Genomic DNA, 19441 nt, shown 5'->3' on the forward strand with positions numbered 1-19441 from the left:
CATTCTTCCAGAAGCACATCTGTGAGGTCAGACACTGATGTTGGAGAGAAGTCCTGGCTCACAGTCTCCGCTCTAATCCATCCCAAAGGTGTTCTATCAGGCTGAGGTCAGGACTCTGTGCAGGCCAGTCAAGTTCTTCCACACCAAACTGGTTCATCCATGTCTTTATGGAGCTGCTTTGTGCACTGGTGTGCAGTCATGTTGGAACAGGAAGGGGCCATCCCCAAACTGTTCCACAGAGTTGGAGCATCAAACTGTCCCAAATGTCTTGGTATGCTGAAGCATTAAGAGTTCCTTTGACTGGAAATAAGGGGCCGAGCCCAACTCCTGAAAAACACCCCCACACCATAACCCCCCCTCCACCAAACTTTACACAATGCAGTCAGACAGGTACCGTTCCCCTGGCAACCACCAAACCCAGACTCCTCCATCTGATTGGCAGATGGAGAAGTGTGATTCATCCCTCCAGAGAACACGTCTCCACTGCTCTAGAGTCCAGTGGCGGCGTGCTTTACACCATCCAACACTTTGCATTGAGCTTGGTGATGGAAGGCTTGGATGCAGCTGCCATGGAAACCCATTCATGAAGCTCTCGCTGTTCTTGAGCTGATCTGAAGGCCACATGAAGGTTGGAGGTCTGTAGTGATTGACTCTGCAGGAAGTTGGTGACCTCTGTGCACTATGACCCTCAGCATCCTCTGACGTGGCCTACCACTTCATGACTGAGTTGCTGTCGTTCCCAATCACTTCCACTTTGTTATAATCCCACTGTGGAATATTGTGGAATATTTAGCAGTGACTGGACTTGTTGCACAGGTATCATCCTATCACGGTACCACGCTGGGATTCACTGAGCTCCTGAGAGCGATGGATGGATACTTTTGGAAATATAATGTAGCACAGACAAATTGAGACTCCAGTTAGTGGAGGTGAAGTATATGAGAACACTAGCAGCTACAGCCACCTGTGATGGCAGCTGTCAGTTAAATAACCTTATAAAATATAATTGACCCTGTACAGTTGTTATGAAGGCAGAGAACAAAGCAGTTTCTGTGTCAGGCTGTAAACATGTTTGTTTCTGCTGTAAAGTTAGACATTTGAACTTGTCTGTAGGGAGTGCCTCACTGCTGGAGCCTCTAGTGGAGCTGCTGTGGTATTTGTTTTTGCTCCAGTTGTGGCTGATAGCAGCTCTGTGTTTATTCTGCTTCTACAGAGCAGAGATCAGAAAATCTGGCAGCTTTCACACGTTTTTTTAAGAAATTAACTTATTTGCTAATTCCTTTTCTTGCTGAGAATTATATGTGAGGTCTGATTACATGCTGTGTGTAGGCTAAATATGAATAAAGATTATTTACAGCAGGAAATATGTGCTCCAGTTGGTTACTCATAATTAGCTGACTTTTTGTCATGCTGGTTGCTGGATTGATTTTAATCTTTGGGGAGTCAGTGTGTCCCCTCGTCCTTATGTCTCTATGCTCAGGTAATCAGGTGTAAACCTACGGCTTCATATTATTCTGCCAATCTCCCAAAAAGCAGCAAAAATATAAAAATATATTTCCATAAATGTCCACCAGTTCCTTTATAATCAGCAATGGTCCCAAAAAGGAAAAGGACCCGAGCTGCATCACAGTATTACACCAACTAAACTCACACTGTAGAAGTGTGAGCATCTCAATCACCCAGCTGGGCTTTTAATGAAACCAGGCTGATGACATCACAGTATGTTTGTAGCGACCCAAAATCCGAGGACCTGGTTTGTGATCATAACCACAGATGTCCTGATGAATCTTAATCCTAGTAATCGAAATAAATGCACATTAAAGTGAAGAAGCTTTGAGGCTCGTCCTGAAGGATGCAGAAACACGCAACAGGTTTAGGAAGAGAGCTTCACTTAGATGATACATGCTGGTATTCAAGAGCTGATTCAAGGTGTCAGCTCTTCTGTGGAAACACCAGCTGTGTGTTGTTATAATGACTCCAGTGTATGTGGAGAGTGCAGCACTCCTTTGTATGTATTTGCTGCATTTTCTCAGGGACTGCTGTGTGTGTGTGTGTGTGTGTGTGTGTTATCATTGGTGGCTGGGTCTGCCAGTGCTGGATTTGTAAGAGGAAACCCTGCTTCAGATAATCAAGAATATTCATATACAGTAGGATCTCATTATTATCAGTGTTTACTCTTAAGTTGCTATTAATGCTAACCCACTGTGTCATGCTAACGATGAATGTGGTCTGAGAGGGGACTAGACTGCTGAATGTCTTCTAGTCGTATTCTGTATAAAATCACGTCTTTTCCAGCCGATGAGGAGCTGAAATTAATATCAACACTTAATGTTATGGGTTAAAAAAGTGATCTTTGAGTTACCGTTTCTGCAGCTGTCACTTGGGTCCATCAGATGTGAGGGCGAGGCTCCATGCAGACATGCCAACTCTTGAGGACTACACTGCAGCATTAGGCATGCGTCTTCAGCCAGAGTCCAAGCAGAAAGGGTTGTAGGAATAACTTCTCATCTGTGGTGCCTTTAGGTGTCCACCTGCACATCCACGAGCGAGTACAATGCCAGCCTTTAGCCATGGGTGAAACAAGTACATATACCCCTGTTTGAGGGGTGGACGGGTGGAGAGCTGCAGGAATGTATTTGTCCCTGAACAGGAATCAAACATGAGTGTGTTTGGCTGCACTGTACCTGCTGCTCTGTGCTAAAATATCTGTTCATTGAATTATTAAACAGCAGTTAACCAAAGTAGCTGCAGGTCACATCAAACCAACCAACACTCACAGGCTTATAGATTTTTATAGAGTTGGTACATTTGATCGACTTATTTGATCAACTCGTTCTGCTCATTTCCAGCTTTTGTTTCTTGGACTTTACTAGAAGAGCTGTCCATGATTCACAGGTTGAAATCATCCTTATTAACCCTAACAGGTCAGCTTCAGCTCCATTGCTCCTCCTAAAGTCTGCTGCCTCGTGCTCGGCTGACACTCGTGAAGTGAAGGTTTGAACAGCAGGGTAGGAGAAACTGTCTGAAACGGAGCGTTTAGGTCTGACTTTCAGCTCTCAGGGATTGTTATGACCTCATTACGTGCAACTTTAACCACGTTCGATGTGCAGCAGCATAGACACATTATATATATGAGTGAAAATAAGAGAAAGCGTAATAGAAAGCATTGGCACAACTTCACATAAAAACCTATTTAGAAAGTGAAGTCATTATATTACCTTATAGACACTTAAAACCGTTGTCAGTCAGTGGGATTAGAGCAGTGGGCGCTGGTGTAATCTCAGAAATGAAGAGCAATTTTCTTTCTCCTTTCACTTTAGGAAGTCTGACTGTAACCATGAGAGCATATTAGTGAGCAGAGCTGAGAGCCACGGGGACTCTTGACATATCTGATAGCTCAGCTGGTCTTTGAAGAAGTTCAGCTGTGGGATTCGGTGTCACCGAGGTTAATTGCTTACACAGGTTACCATGCCTACTGTTCTTAGTCTGTTCGTGCCCGCCGTGTTGCTACAGCAGGCGCTCGCTTTGCTGCAGCATCACCACGGCCAAGTTTTGGAGCAGTTAATTCACTATGAAGAAGGCTTTTTAGCCGTCCTTCACTTCAGGCTCTCTGACGGTAAACACAGCCATTCGATCTGCTTGAACGACACCAGCGAATGGTAAAGTGCTGCAGACAGTGCTCAGTTTCCTGTTTGAGGCAGAATCCCCACGTTCCTGTTCATACTGCCACTCCCAGTGAATATAGATCATCCAAAGCAGCCGGTTTAAGTGTGCTGTAATAAGACTGATGTAAGTACCACAAGGTCACATCAGGAGCAGAGCTTCGTATTCAGAGAGCAGTAATAAAGAGATAGGGATTTGCCTACATAAAACCTTAATCTGTTTCTTCCTCTTTTGACAGAAATTCAGAGACCATCAAGGTCACGGACGCCGACTTGCTTAAATGTAATTATGCTCATTATCTGGTGTTGTACTATGGCTCTGTTATTTCAAATGAATGGGCTTTGGTCTCTTTGGCTGCACACTGTGGAAGATTTTCCATTCTGCTTTTGAAAAGGAAGAACTTCACGCGGCGGCCCTGACCTGCCAGTCACCAGGAAACGCTCGTGATTGACTGATGAGCTCTTACCCTCCGCGCCCGTTTGTCTGTCTTAGAAAGTAGTGATGTCACCCGTACCGGTCGCCATCATTCATGTCGCCTCGATAATAGCTTAACTATCGGGCCGCTCCTTTTTGTATGTCTTTAACTTTTACATGTAGACTCTGCATGACTTTCTAATATTCAAACTCCTCTTTGAAGGAAGCTGATGGAGGTGGAGTTTTATTGGTTTATTTTTAAACGTGTGGCAGGTTTTGTCTTGGTTCTGATATCTTACAGGACGAACATGTTTACCAGCCAGTATGATCACTGTCCACGAATATTCTGGATTTGATTTAGAAAGTAGAAAAATGCTGTTTTTATTTATGTTTTACACAACGTTCCAGCTTCTGTGGGATTGGGGTCGTGTGCTCGAAGGGTGTTAGAGAAGAAAACTGAGAAAACAGATCTGGGCTTTGTGACACCTGGAGGGGTGTAAAATGAACCTTTTTTAACAGGTTGCATGTGTTGCATGTAGTTATGAAGTTCAGAGGGATTAAAAATGCCAGAAACAATATTGGCACTAAAATGAGGCAGTATGGAGGTAAAAGTTGTGTGAGGGGTCGGGTGGGCAGCACTCACTGATGGAGGGACCTGGGAATGATTCATAGCTGTGACTCTGAGTTTAAGAGACTGAGTGCAGCGGGACTCGAGCTGATCTCGTGGTGACACAGAGGTGTGTGAGATGACACACTGTGGGAACCGTGGCTGAATTTTTGAGAACAAAACCAGCTCAAACAAACACTCCATAATCAGACAATCCAGGCAGCAGAGGGAAGTTGCTGAGCATGGCGGAGCACCCGGAGGCGACAGGCATGTTGCCAGCTGTACTGGGGCTCCTGGATGTCCTCTACAGCACATCATAGCAGACTCTTCCAGCTAACAAAGGGATATCCCCAAGAACTCCCCTAAGGCTGCTGCTGTCATTGAGGAAGGCGATGCAGGAAACAATACATCCGATCACGGAGGATCATCTCTCCTCTCGTGCACTCGCGGTGATATGAGCAGAGCTTGCAGTGGAGCCTCCGTGACAGTAATATGGCTCTAATTAGAAATGACTGCACACCACCCACACACCTGTCACTCCTCTGTGATGGATATGCAGGTAGTCAGATCCAGAGGCTTTCAGCCATCGTGGTGAGTTCAGGGCCCCTTCGTGCGCCCGTCGTTGTGGCGGCGCAGCTCACGGCAGGCGAGCCGCCACGCAGAGGTTGGCAGGTGTACTCCCACCCTGCTTTGACTTTTCATGTGAAGCTGGCGAACACACAGGCTTTCTGCTGACTTTGCCATCAAATATTCATGGCTGTCTGCATTAGCTTGCAGAGTTCTAATTGAGTTCTGTATATTCAGACGTGATTAACTCGGTGTAATTCCTCAAAGGAGTGAGCCAATTAGATAGCACTTGCATGAATAGGATTTCACATCTTAGTGCGTCTCCAGACTTGCCAAGACAATTATGTGTGTGTGTGTGTGTAATTGTGCTGTACAGTGGGTGTGAGCCAGCTAAATTCAAGCAGGTCATTATTTCTTATTACTGACCCTCACTACAGGAAATGCAGCCGTCCGATCCTTTACAGGCAGGAAAATGAAAAGCGCGAGTGTTATTAGAATACACTGTTTAGACAGGCGAGCGAACCCATGCACCGGCACCCACTAAACCATCCTCATGCTTTTTGTCTAAGCACCCCCACCCCCAACCCCCAAGAGGCAAGCAGGAGAGAAAAATATCCGTGACCCAGTGCTGACCCACCACAATGTCACTCTAGCTCATGGCATGAGAGAAGTACTGCCGGGGCCTTTGTCAGTTTCTCTCTGTAACCAGAGCAGGAGACATTGCCCAAAGTCCAGAGGGGTCACATTCTGCTGCGGAGCTGAATTTAAGGCACAGAGGCAGACAGGCAGGCCGGCCACTTTGCCCGAGCTGGGGAGAGGGCCCCCGCTGCCACCTTTTATTCTCTGAAGAAAGGCCTGAGCGAGGCATGAGCTGAGTGGTCGACCCTGTCCCTTCATGTTGGTTGTAGCTTGATGTTATCACGCAGCTAAAATAAGAAATCTGTGCGAAGAAGTAAAGCCACACAGCTGCATGTAACAGCATGTATGAAAATGTAAATCTCAGCGGACACTTGCTGTTTCATTAGTTTGTGCTGTCTTGAAGTGAAACGAGCACAGGCTGCTGGTGAGAAGGATCTCAGGGGCTGAGGCTGCCCAAACTGTTCAGGCAGAGAGGGAAAGTGGATGCAAAAACCCAAATCAGGAGAGGAAGCTCTGGCAGGATGCCACGCCATTCCTGCAAGCGCCGGTCATCTATAAGCCCGCGTGAATGCATTACCCTGACAGACAGACTGAGCGGGGCTGAGCGCCGCAGACTCGGAGGAAACGGGGCGCTTCCAGGTCATAGACACCGAAACCTCGGCGCTCGTCCTGACTGACTGCTGCTGCACGCAGATGAGTGTCACAAACGCTCCGTCTGTGAATTATGCAGCTGATACTTTCAAGGTCACTGATCCTCTGAGTTAGCAAACCATTAGGAGAATCACTTTCCACTGTGTGACATGCTCACTCACACCCACACGCCAACAAAAACACACACACCTCAGTCATCTGCATCCAGGCAGCAGAGAAGACACGAGTGGGTGATTTACGTAACGCGCTTAGAAATGACAGGATCCTGTGCTAATATAGATTCATATGCTCATAACTGTGAGCCTGATGTTTAGAAACTGCACAGAGGGACAGAGTCAGGATGCCAGTCCTGCTCACTGCAAAGCAATCGCAGCTCCGAAGGTGGATTTAAGCGGAATGTCGAGGGCTGAGGATGAGATGGCGTCTCAGGTGAGACTGCAGGGGAAGGGAAGAGGCAGGGGGCCTGCTCACTTGTTAACCTTCTCAGGATGAGGCAGAGAGATGATCACAGTCACTGAACTCAAACAGCTGAAAGGAAACCCAAGTTTTCACGCCCACACACATTTACACACGGACCTTTCTATCTGTGTGGCCGAGCATCAGGAGAGGGTGATGCTCCCACAGTCCCTCTGCAAGCATGTGGATTTCAATGAGACCCCAGCTCCCCTCAGCAGATTTCTGCCATTTTTTAAAGAACTACAACTCCATTCTTTAGAAAGTGACCCGAGGTAGCTCACAGTTACTGCTCATTCAACACTCCTGCTTCCATTTTTGTGGCGAGCAGGAACACGGCAGCATCAGTGTCTGTGAACGCTGACACGGGGACAGGTTCGCCAAATCTCCCACTTAAATATGCATTAAGAGAAGCTGATGCCAAGTCAGCTGTGAGTGAGGTAACTGCTGCTTCCTCGAGGAAGTGCTTCAAATAACAGCATGCATACAAAGAGCCTTTTCAGCGTTGACCTTGGCAGTCGTAGTGTGTGGAGACTAAAGAGGAACGGCTTGTTAATAAATCCATGCAGGGCTGTTTTTGTTTTCTCCGTGAATTTTTTTGATCTGGGAAGAACATCCTGGATATTTGATTTTCTCAGAGCAAAAATCCAAAACCAAAAGGTATTCATGGGTACGCCTGACAAACATCATGTCTGTCACCTGAAAAACAAAAGTAACATTGGCTGATAATGATTGATAAAACTGGCTTAAACGTGTGTCGTGCTGTTCACACACACACTGGAGCTGTCAGCTGGTACCTCGAGCTGTTTGGGGGTTTGGCATCTTTGCGAAGGACACTCTAGCGTGTGGAGGAGTCATAAATTAAGCCACCAACATTACAATTAGCGGACAGTTTCTCTCTCATCTGAGCCTCGGATGCCTCTGCTGTGAGCTGAGGGAAGCTGGGTGCGCTGGCTTCCTGAAGCAGTGAGGACTGCAGGTCACTGCACTCTGCCAAGAAGCTAATGAGCTGCTGGCTCCAGCTTCATGTTCAGAGAAGCCCTGGAAAAGTGCAGTGCAGAGAGGTGATTCTGGCCGAGACGCACGCTTTGGATCATATCACATAAGAAAATTAGCAGCTGTGAGTTTTTCTGTCCCCCAAAATTAGGTGTTATAGTATCAGAACTTGATGAATTTGCTCCAACAACATAATTTCATTTCATTCCTGTTCGAGAGACATCTGTTTGTGTTAGCCCTGCGACGGGCCGCCCTGCGACGGGCCGCCCTGCGACGGGCCGCCCTGCGACGGGCTGGTGAACTGGCTGCACCCCACCTATCGCCCTGTGAGGGTTAGGCTTCAGCCCTCATCCTGACCCTGATTTTTATACGTGCTTAGCAAGACTAGAAGAGAGGAATCAACAGGTGGTCAGCTGGTTCGGCCATCAGAAACCAGTGATTTTGCCAAAAAAATCCCAAAACGTGGAGCTGCTAGTTGTTGGGTTTTTCTTTTTTTTCATTTTTAGATTCCAGGTTTGCTTCTTCCTGTGATGTGTGGCACACCACACGTGTGCATTAGTGTTTCTCCCCTCAGGCTCCGCCCACATCTCCCTATGGGCAGGGCAGAAGCATACAGCTTTTGTAGCTTTGGAAAAAAAATATAAAACTTTTATGGTCAGAAGATTCAGTCTACTTGTGATTGAGGGTGTCCTGTCAGCAGGTTGCAGCTGTCTCTGTTCCAATAGTTGTTGGGATTTTTAAAAATTTTTTGGACTGCAGGGGATTTTGGGTTCTGTTTTTTTTGTTTTTTTGGAAGAGCTAAGAGCAGCACGTGGAGGGCATTTAATCCATCTGTGGTAGAAAGAGTAAGTGGAGAGCAGTGTTTCAGCACAGAGTCCAGTCTGTGAGTTTGTTCTCATTCCCAGGGCATCAAATGCTGCCACTTTCTCACAGATAAGTATCGGCTGTCCTTTGGTATTTATGCCGTCACACACTGGGTCGTGGCCATGGTGAGATAGGTCTCTCACTTCCAACTCATGGACACTGACAAAGGGCCCCTTTAAATTCACTGAGTAAGCATCAGTTTGCCCCAAACCACCAGCTGTTTCTACACCTCGTTAAACCTAGAAAGCAAAGCTCCCACACAGCTCCTGACACACTCCTGCTCCGAAACGAAGCCGCCCTTTCAGGGATGACCGTCATCTCCAGGATGCTGTCAGCGTCTGATGGAATTTGACATGATGAGATTTAAAGCACTGCACTCTAAATTAGCACCATTTCCCAAAATGTGACCCTGTTCTTTTTCTCTGTGGTGTTATATTAGGCTGAGTCGTGTTGTAAAATTATTTTTTTTTTTGTTTCCTTTTTTTCTTCCTATTTTTCTGTGAACTCCCTCAATCTTCCTTATTTCCTCCTTATTTTTTGACTTCTCTTATTGTGCAGTATTTGCCAAAAGGAGAAGAACGTAATTAAGCCTCTTCAGCAAAAGGATTTCTTTTTGTCCTGCGTGATTGACTCATATTAAGCAATAAAATGGAGAGAAGCTGCTTGTCAAGGTTCATTAAATCAGCGGACACCTTCCCTCTGGAGGCAGGAGGGTCAGTGATTTGACTCATAGTGCACCAACGAGTCATTAACTCCTGTTCAGTCCTCGGAGAGCGCTCAGATCCATCTGCCCAGCGAGCTTCTCTTAGATATCACAGAGCTACCTTTTGTAGGATGGAGTGGATTCACACAGCGTGGCCGGCGCCTTCTGAGACGAGTCAGATCCTCTGAGGTCAGCCTGTCGGTGAGCGGCCTCACGGGTCTGCGGCCGGCCTCCCGTCAGCCCGACTTGTGAAAAAGAGAGAAGAGAGGTGTAAAAATGTGTGTTGCTACAGTTGCAGAGACGATGAACAGCTTCATCTTAACAGTTACGCCACATCACATTTCCAGCTGTTTGTTTCATCTGCAAGCACAGAAACGTCTTTGTTCCTGCACTCGTACCTTCAGCTGCACACACGTCTGTGTGTGTGTGTGTCTGTGTGTGTGTGTGTGTGTGTGTGGTTCTGACACACATTTCACTCTGTCACATTTTTCTAATCAAAAGGAGAGATATTGGATGGGCGGGGCTTCTGCGTGCCCCTCACTGACATCACAGAGATGTTTTTGTTTATCCTCTCATTTAAATCATTTTCCATATTTTTTACAAGTGCAGGCTGATTGATTACCATCAGATCATTTAAAACTACAGTGGAAATGAGTGAAAGGTTTTCCTGTTGGACCTCACTGTGTGTGTATGTTTGTGTGGTGTGACTGTCTCAGGCTGTCAGGCCCAGATCACATGGGACCTCTTAACTCTGTTACATGCTTTGTTCGCTGTCACGGATCCCATCGTGGCAGACGGCGGTGTCACACGCCGTTTGTTAGCCGTTCCTAAACGGTGAGAAGCTGATCCGTGCGAGCGCTCTGCTGCTAAAGGAAACGGCTCACAATAAGAGAAAAGGGGGCCGCGATTGACTTTAACACACTCTACTCACCCCTTGGTTCAGCAAGAGGCTGTCTGACCTAAATTCACTTTACCTCATCTGCCTAGACATTTGTTTAGCCTTCTGGGCAAACACTTAAGAGAAATGTTTGAGGGAGAGAGGAGGGAAAAAGAATACATATGCTTGAATACATCACATTTAGTCAAGGGAAGAGGCAAAGCCGGACATCTGCAGACATATACAGCCCTCTAGTGGCAAACTGCAGAGGACCTGGATGCCTGACAGGGAGGCTATGAAGTGATTGACTGCAGAATTTCCTAAACCATGTGTGGAAGTCGTGCCCAGCCGCAGACCGTGAACAGTTTCTGCGCTGACATCAGACCCGGGTTTGTGTAACAGACCTTAATAAACGTTACCTAATACCAAATAAAAGGAGGCACGAGTGAATAGGAGAAACAACCGCGGCTGAGCAGAGTAAATGAATTGAGGTCATAGAATCTCACCATCAGAGAGAAAGAGAGAAATTTTGTCTTTTGAGTACTGTACTCATTACAATGGCCCGGAGGAACTGTGTGCTGTGAAATCATATGCTCTAGTTAAGCTAAACAAGGGCAAGGTATTCCCACATGAAGGGCAGAAGAGAATAAGTAAGTAGAAACGCAGGCAGATGAGTAAGAGTTGAAGTGGGTTTAGTGCTGTTTGGCCCTGGTATCTCTCTCAGACTCTCAGGTTGCAGATATACCCCCCCACCTCCACCTCTCTGTCTGTCTGTGCGTGAGGCAAACCTCCAGGGCTCAGTGCAGCGAGCTCATTAAAGGCTTTATTCCACTTCCAGGATCGAGCAGGATTGCAATATGGACATTGTTTATACACAAATGTTGCCCTGGGAATAATGTTTATTTCTATTACCATCTTGGAGGGGTGGAAAAAAAGAATGCTGAGCATGTCTGCACTCATTGCTTTTCATGAAATAATGCCTCTCCAGGAGTGCCTTGAAGAACTGGCCATTTTCTAACCACGTTTCCCAGCCTGCCGTCAGCTGCCCTCCCCTCTGCCCTCTCGCCCTCCGGTGGCACGCGATCCTGTTGTGAGAGTCATGTCAGGGCAGTTTAATGGCGCATCTGAACCAATGAACCTCGGTCTGCAAAAAGCTGCTTCATTCATTAGCACGCAGACCGTGAATGCTGCTGCATGTGCCGCACAGCCGGACGGGGGGTGGGGGGTGGCTGGGAGTTTACCTCGGCCGAGCGGTCACAGAAGTGTCATTTTAAGCGTCAGGGCCTGGCGGTGCGGCCGGGAGGCAGCCGATGACGCAGCGCAGTGTTGCTACACACCCCGAGCTGTGTTTGGAAACACTGAGGCAGCTTTGCTGCTACAGTGGCAGCCAATGGGAGCAGCTGAACCGTGCACTCTTTAGCCCAGCCAAGCGCAAAACGGGGGAGGGGGGGGAGGAGGACGGGGGGGCGAACAGAGAGACAACAGAGATCCAGGAAATGTCTGAGCGAGGACCAGCGGCAGCGGGCCGCACATTGATCACCCTCGCGTGATATATCCATCCCCCTGTAATTGCATTGCTGTTTAGAGAGGCAGTCGTTATTTATGAAATATTGAAATAACAAATGGTGTCTCCCGGCAGATATTAAGAAGAGAGATGCCACAGATAAGTCAGAGGCAGGCAGCGGCCACGTCTCCCCGCGGGCCGCTTGCCCAGTCGCCTGGCTGCAGAAAACCTGCAGTCATCACAAAGTGGAAATATTTACTGCTCACACTCTTGCATACAGGAGGATGGAGTGTGGGTGAGGGCAGCTGAGAAATGACTCTGTTTGTGTTTGGAGAGGAGTGCTAATCAGATTCCTTCAGCTTCAGAGGCATTTGAGGACAGCCCAGCTAACGGTCCTGACTGTGGATTTATATGTTGCACAAGCACCACTGGGCGCAGCGCCACCAGAAGTGCAACACTGGCAACAGGAACCTAAAACAGTGGAAGGAGATGCAGGCTTTCCAAATTTTCCAAGCTGCTAAAATTTGTTAGCCAACTGTTAAGAAGCGCTTAAAGGCCCACTGAAAGTGAATCATCAAAATCACTTCATTCATCATCAGGTTTGTTGTGTAACCACTGTGTGTTTGTGTCTACAGAACACCCTTGAGACCTGCACCATCTGCAGTAAGCCCATCATGGAGCGCATCCTGCGAGCCACTGGGAAAGCCTACCACCCTCACTGCTTCACCTGTGTGGTGTGTCACCGCAGCCTGGACGGCATCCCGTTCACCGTGGACGCTTCCAACCACATCCACTGCATCGAGGACTTTCACAAGTACGTAAACGAGTTCTTCTGAGATTTGAAGCTGCACTAATCACTCTATTTACATCAACATAAGGGCAGGTTTGCTTTTGGCTGTGTGAAGGCTGTATTTTCTAGACCAGACTCCAGAGACCTGCACTACGACGTTCCCAGGGTACCTTTCCGTTATCTGGATTCACTTATCCTAACACCGGCAGTCAGGCTAAGCTGGTTGACAACTTCTCCTGCCTGTCCACATGCAGGAGAAGCATCTGACCAATCACGATGATTGATAAGCGTAGTGGGAGAAGAGGTTTAACACAATACAGACTCACAGCAGCTGAGTGTGAGTGTGTTCTTATACAGCACTTTTCTGCTCTAGCAGAGCACTCAAAGCACTTAATGCAACACATTCACACACGCAAGCACCGCCTGCTTCCTATCTAACATTCACGCTCCAACAACTGCGTCGGAGAACAACTTGGGGTTCGGTATCTTGCCCAAGGACACTGTGGCATGGAATTGAACCACCAACCTTCCAGTTATTAGATGACCTGCTGTACCTCCTGAGCCACAGCCACCCCAAAGAGGAAGAGTGCTGTAGAGTAAAATAGTATTAACAGCGCTCTAAGCTGCTACATCAGCGGCCTGTTTGAGGCCAGGCAGCAAAGCCGGTAAAAACCAGCGTTCAGGTTAACGGACGTCTCAGTATCACAGCTCTGTCATGAAGACACGAGAGAATCTGATGGATTATAATGGAGTGTAGTTTTAGTTTTTACTCCTTCAGGACTCTGGCACTCTGTGACCTCCACCCTCATCAAAAAGCTGCAGAAACCAGCGTTTCTGTATCTTTAATGTCAGTGAAAGTGTAACATCTGGATATAAGATCTGTGTCAGCTCAGCACAGATGTTCTTGTATGGTCGTGAGGCACAGCTACAGTTCTTGCTTAAGAGGAGGAGGCATGGCTTATGGAAGCCAGGTGAGGGACAGCCAATCAGATGAAAGGTGGCATTTATGGCGGGGTGCCTTAAAGAGACAAGAGCTTAACAAGCACTTTGTAGACAGAGGATGAACTGAGGGCTCCATAAAAGGCAATAATTTATTCATTTATTTTTTGAATTGTGCAGATCTGCTCTCATGTCGTCTCAGAATAAAAATATAAAGCTTGAATTGAGGTCCCCTTAAATCTGGTTTCAAGGAGCTTTCAGTAAAAAAAGCCATTCCTCTTAAAATGAAGATGAAATGAGATGGAAAGCAGTCTTCACCCGGCAGAATCATAGTATAAATGAATACTGATGTTCACCGTACCTGCTTGCTGTGCAAATTCCCCCTCAAAGATTTCATAAGTGTTGTGTTCGCTTGTTTAGCTACTGAAACCCAAGTCATGCTGATCCTTTACTAACTTTGCAAATTCATCTATTTTAAAGCTCATCAACAGGTTCTCAGGGCTTCCTTTTTGGGAAACACAGCACACACTTTGACAAATCCAGTGAACTACACATGAATTTAATAGTACATTCCTGTCATTGTGTCACACTCCACTCATTGCATAACCACTGCCTTCCCAGAAATGTTCCTTCTTCACTCAGTGACCAGAAGGGAAACAGAAGTTAAACGGCTGGCTCTCGGTTCGGGGAGCTCGGCGCGGGGCTTGTGGCCTCCGCGCTGCGCCCTCTGTGTCGAGGAACGGCCGCGGCCGGAATCTCTTCTGGCCGTGGTTCCCCAGCCACGCGGCCCCGTTACTTCCCGATTCCCAGACAATGAAGACTCTTTACAACAGCAGAACTTTCGGTCATGTGATGGCACCTAGAATCTCGCTGCGCTTTTCATATCCTCATCGGTGCTATTGTTAGACAGACCTCTTCCTGCTGAAGGATTTCCAGTGTTGCTGCTCAAAGCTTTGTTCTGTAAAACTCGCTCTGAGAGTTTCTCTCCCGCTAAATTTAGAAAATGCAGTTTTCTAAATTTAGTGTCTTCTTTATGTGATGAAATAATCCACCTTTGATTGATCGAGCATCATTTATGAGCATCAGACGCACATTTTTCATATGCTTGTAGTTTTTACAGAAACTGGGCCATCGGGTCGGTCAGGAGAGCAGACAGCTGTGTCGGCTTTGTAAAATCACTGCATCGTAATGTTTGTGCACAAAGTATTAAAGCAGTGTGATACATGCACACACCAGGCTTACTCAGACTGAAACAGAAACATGGAAGTCACAGAGGATGAATACATGTCATTTAGTTTGTACAGGTTTTCATTTTGAACTCCTTTTTGTATTAAGATGATTGAAGACCACAGTTAATAACATTTTAGGAAATGAAACAGGACGACAGACAAAAAAAAAAGCTGCAGTCCTTTAATTAAAGGTTTACAAATGTACGAATTTATGGATATTTGTACTTTTATGGACCTGAACACTTTTCAGAGAAGATAAAGGTGCTGGATCTGTGTGTGTGTTACACTGATCACAACAAGTAGACATTTGATGATGATGATGATGATGATGATGATGGGGAATCCCATGGCGTTGATGATAGGGATTGTCATGAAGGAAGGCAGCTTCAGGAAGCTGGAGTGTGCAGCCTTCAGTCTGAGCTCTGTGATAAGTGACCTGTGAGCAGCTTTGGTTACATGCAGGTTAACAAAACAGCAAAACTAAGATCAGAAATGCTGAAATGCAGTCTCTAAATACTGTCTATGGTTCCTCACTGAGGTAGCTTTTTGTTTGCATCCCTGAAGCAGCACGCGGAGCTGATATCTGAACATGAGTCGGTGTGCCCCGCTATCTCACCATAATCACTGTTCCAGGTTGCAGCTTCTCAGAGGTGATTTGTTGTTTTTTCTTTGGGTTTTGGTCCCAGACAAAAGCAGCTTAAACCTGACACTTACAGACAGAATGAGGAATAGAGCCATTTGCTCCCCTGCTTGTGTGTACAGTGTCCAAAAACTCAGCGAGCTTCATGCTAGTGACAGTCAGCAAAGGTCACTTCATGTTTCAGATTGTTCTGAGCTTCTTTCTGTTGTTCTCGTTTGCTTTCACAGGAAGTTTGCTCCTCGCTGCTGCGTGTGCTCTGAGCCTATAATGCCGGCTCCGGGCCAGGAGGAGACCGTTCGTATTGTGGCCTTGGACCGTGACTTCCACGTGCAGTGCTACCGCTGTGAGGTATGAGCTGTGTGTGTTTACCTGTCCCTGTGTGTGGGTGTGTTCTCTATAATTAGCAGCGATGGTTGTGTATAATGCTGCACAGCTCCAGCTGACAGTCATTACTGCACAAAGGTATAAGGCACAACGTACACACCGATCCCCCGAGTCACCTTTTCAGCAAGACGAGTGAATCATCCCTCTCTTACCTGCCTCGAAATAGCTTCCCATCTCTCCTCTGCAAAGTTCACGGACTTACATAGAAACCAATCCGTCAGCCGCCGCTCGCCTGCTTGATAAGCGGCGCTGAGACGTTACGTGCCCGGCTAAAAGAGAAGTAACGTGTCACATTGTCAAAGAGCCGTGCCAGCGTGAGCACACAGAGCGTTTGGCAGACATAAAGGGCAAAGCAAAGCAGAGCAGATTAGTTCAGCTGAAGGGGCTCAACAAGAGAAGAATTTCGTCACCAGGGACTCACGAGTAGGTGTGTGTGTGTGTGTGTGTGTGTGTGTGTGTGTGTGTGTGTGTGTGTGTGTGTGTGTGTGTGTGTGTGTGTGTGTGTGTGTGTGTGTGTGTGAGAGGAAGGTTGAGTGTGAGCCAGTGTCACAGTGGAAAAATAATGCTGTTCAGTAGCGTCAGGTTCCCCCTGCAGCAGGTCCTCAGCTACATCTGTCCCAGGGCAGACCCTGTGAGGGCCAGATGCTCTCATGAAGTAAAATAAATTAATACTGTATCCTAAGTAACATATTATCATTTGATATATCAATTTTCATTTCAAATTTATAAGTCTTATAAGTCACATGTTCATCTCTGTTATGTTGACGGTTGTTATGGAGACACCACAATTGTGCTCATTTCTCATTATAAATTTGACTACAGGAAACAATAAAATGTTACATGAGAGCAACGAGTTGGTCTCTGCACTTTTTCTATAGGAACATGAAGAGTTCAGATGTAAAACCCTCTATTTTATGGTAAATTTTAGTAATTTCATTTCACAGCCAATGGTGAGGTGCCTTTTTAACAAAAATGTAAATATAGTAATTTACCTACTTTTTAATACATAATATTTTGTTTTGAGGCAAAACCAGCAAAATCCTCAGTCCGTCCTCTGCCCAGTGTGAATGAAGGCAAAAGGCCCAAATATCAGACTCTGATAAATAGACATAGATTCACTCAGTACACCCTCAGCGGCACAACATGGCAGCACCTTTATTTAACAGTAACAGAATAGTGGATACCAGGCCGCGGGGTTCGTGACAGCCGAGGGACAGATGATTGGGTGGCTGTGACCGCATGGAGGTACACGCCGGGCCACCGACCCGCCCGGTCCCCCCGCGAGCAGACCGCGTGAGAGACTAATGATTGATACTGAAATATCGATACTTCCAATACCAGACCTTTATGCTTTAAAATCGATTCTCAAATCCAAGTATCAAAGTGTCAGTACTTTGAATACTTCACTCATTTGAGATAATGTATCTTAACACGAACACATGAGAAAGTAACTAAATTATTGAGACCTTGCCTAAATGAGACGGGGTTGATGGGAACTACTTTTTATTTCGCCTGGTAAGTGTGTAATGCGTAAGGACGTAATGCCTAAGCGCAGCGTGCTGCTGCTCACTCACTCATAGACACAATGTTAAAAGAAGTCACGCGTGGAGCTATTTTAGCTCCACAAATGGCCGAGACGCGATCTGTGACGTTTGTGGGAAATGAGTAATAAACGAGGCCGCTACCTCAGTGTACTTCTGAGTTTCAGAGAAATAAATCAGAGTGATGTCTTTGTGCTCTTTATGAAGCCAAGATTTGAATTACATCACTCCTTTTAGATTTACCACACGCATTAGGTGTTTTTTGCACAAAGTATCGGTATCAGATCGGTATCGCTGATACCAGCTTGAATTTTACTCAGTATTGGATCAGAAAGGAAATCTGTGGTATCGAACATCACTGTGAGAGACCCTCACAGCAAAGGAGGCGGAGCCCCGCCCAGGCCGGGGAGTGCGCTCGGCAGCCGGGAACGATCCTTCCGCAGGTTCACTGACGGGAATCTCGTTACGACTTTTACTTCCTTTAGTCGGACAAGTTTGATCGCGAACATTTTTTCTACACAAAACAAGGTCAGACTCACCTTCAGCTGTGTTCACAATCTGATCACCACCAACACAAGCCAGCTGCTCAGTGCAGCTAGAAAATGCTTGAAGTCACATGGTCTGGTCAAGCATTCTGATTGGTTCTAGGGACATGGAGACATTTACGGGCAATGGGAAGTGGCCTTTAGAGGCTTTTGATAATTCAGACTAGTCAGAGATTTAAGGTATTTAACGGTTTAATGATTGATTGGCGTACAGTAACTGTGGCAGTACTATTCATGGGGCTAGATGGAAAGCTGTGGCGGGCCAGATGTGGCACACAGGCCACCAGTTGACATTCCCTGCGCTACATGATTACAACAGAGCGCCGTTCAGTAACACCAGGTTGCTGCTGCATGATTAATCTCTCCTGAATCTCTCCTCATCAATAAAACAGGGTGTCGATTGTACCAGTTTGTGATTGGCGAACGTGACACACAGACCATCGTAACACACATCGTCTGAGCCTGACAACACAACTGATGAATTACACTTTAATAAATTATGGTTAACTTAACAAAAATGAGATCATATTGTTTACTATATATTAGTTCTGGTCATTAATTTGTGCCTTAAAGAAAGTCTTTAATGAATTCTGTACAGTAATATGTGTTGTGTGTTATCTGGTAAGTAACAAACTTTAATGATAACATCCTACATTATGTATTTAAATGTTACCAAATGTTGTTTTGCCATAAAGATTTCATTTGTCATTAGTGAATCTGTTCCCACCCCCAGGGCACCAAATTGTGCACCTCTAAGGTCACAGGTGTCTCATAGGTGCCCTTTAGTGATTTAGGCTTCTATGTGAGATACCTAACCAGCACTGTGAAGACACAACATGAAATAATCATAATTATGAGATAATGCCCTGCAGACTAAAGGAAAGTGGGAGCTTCCTTTGAGTTCTCCAGGATTAATCTGTAAACAGCTGTCTGTGGATCCAGTGCTGAGTGGGAAAGAAAAACTGGTGATTGTTAATTTGGCAGACTTCATTTCTATGTTAATCAAGCAGGTTTGGACCTGATCACCGTGCAGACGCTTCATCAGAGAGCAGCCGTCCTGTAACACGTGCAGATGCTCTCACAGTCTTTCTTTAAAGCTTTTCCAAAGAACATCAGTTTAACAAGAAGCTTCCAGATGATTTACAAACCGCTCATCAGCCAGTTCATCAAGAAAAAACAAAGTGTCAGCTAAAATGAACAGAAACTGTAGCATTTATTAAGAGTGGTTTCATAAAGTGTTTTTGTAGCGTAACAGAAATCTTCAGCAGGCTATCACACGGTCATCTCTCAGGTATTTGTGAGCTCGATGATTAGGAGTGAGTCTGCTCCCAGCCTGCATCGATCAGAGCTCAGCACTAACTCAGCTTTGAAAACAAGAGCTAAGGTGCATTGAAAAAGAACTCATTCTCTACATGAACGAAGCACAAAGGTCCCC

At 46.2% G+C, this 19441-nt stretch overlaps 1 protein-coding gene across 4 annotated transcripts in view; it reads left to right on the forward strand.

Annotated features, from left to right (window-relative positions):
• lpp (LIM domain containing preferred translocation partner in lipoma) overlaps positions 1-19441 on the forward strand; it is a 178832-nt gene that overhangs the window by 156363 nt on the left and 3028 nt on the right. For all 4 annotated transcript variants that reach the window (XM_030726934.1, XM_030726933.1, XM_030726936.1 and 1 more), the window contains 2 exons: positions 12574-12752; positions 15764-15884. In XM_030726934.1, the coding sequence (XP_030582794.1) occupies positions 12574-12752; positions 15764-15884 (300 nt within the window). The remainder of the gene's footprint in view (positions 1-12573; positions 12753-15763; positions 15885-19441) is intronic.

This window comes from Archocentrus centrarchus, chromosome 4 (genome assembly GCF_007364275.1).
Source record: "Archocentrus centrarchus isolate MPI-CPG fArcCen1 chromosome 4, fArcCen1, whole genome shotgun sequence".
Taxonomy (NCBI): Eukaryota; Metazoa; Chordata; class Actinopteri; order Cichliformes; family Cichlidae; genus Archocentrus; species Archocentrus centrarchus.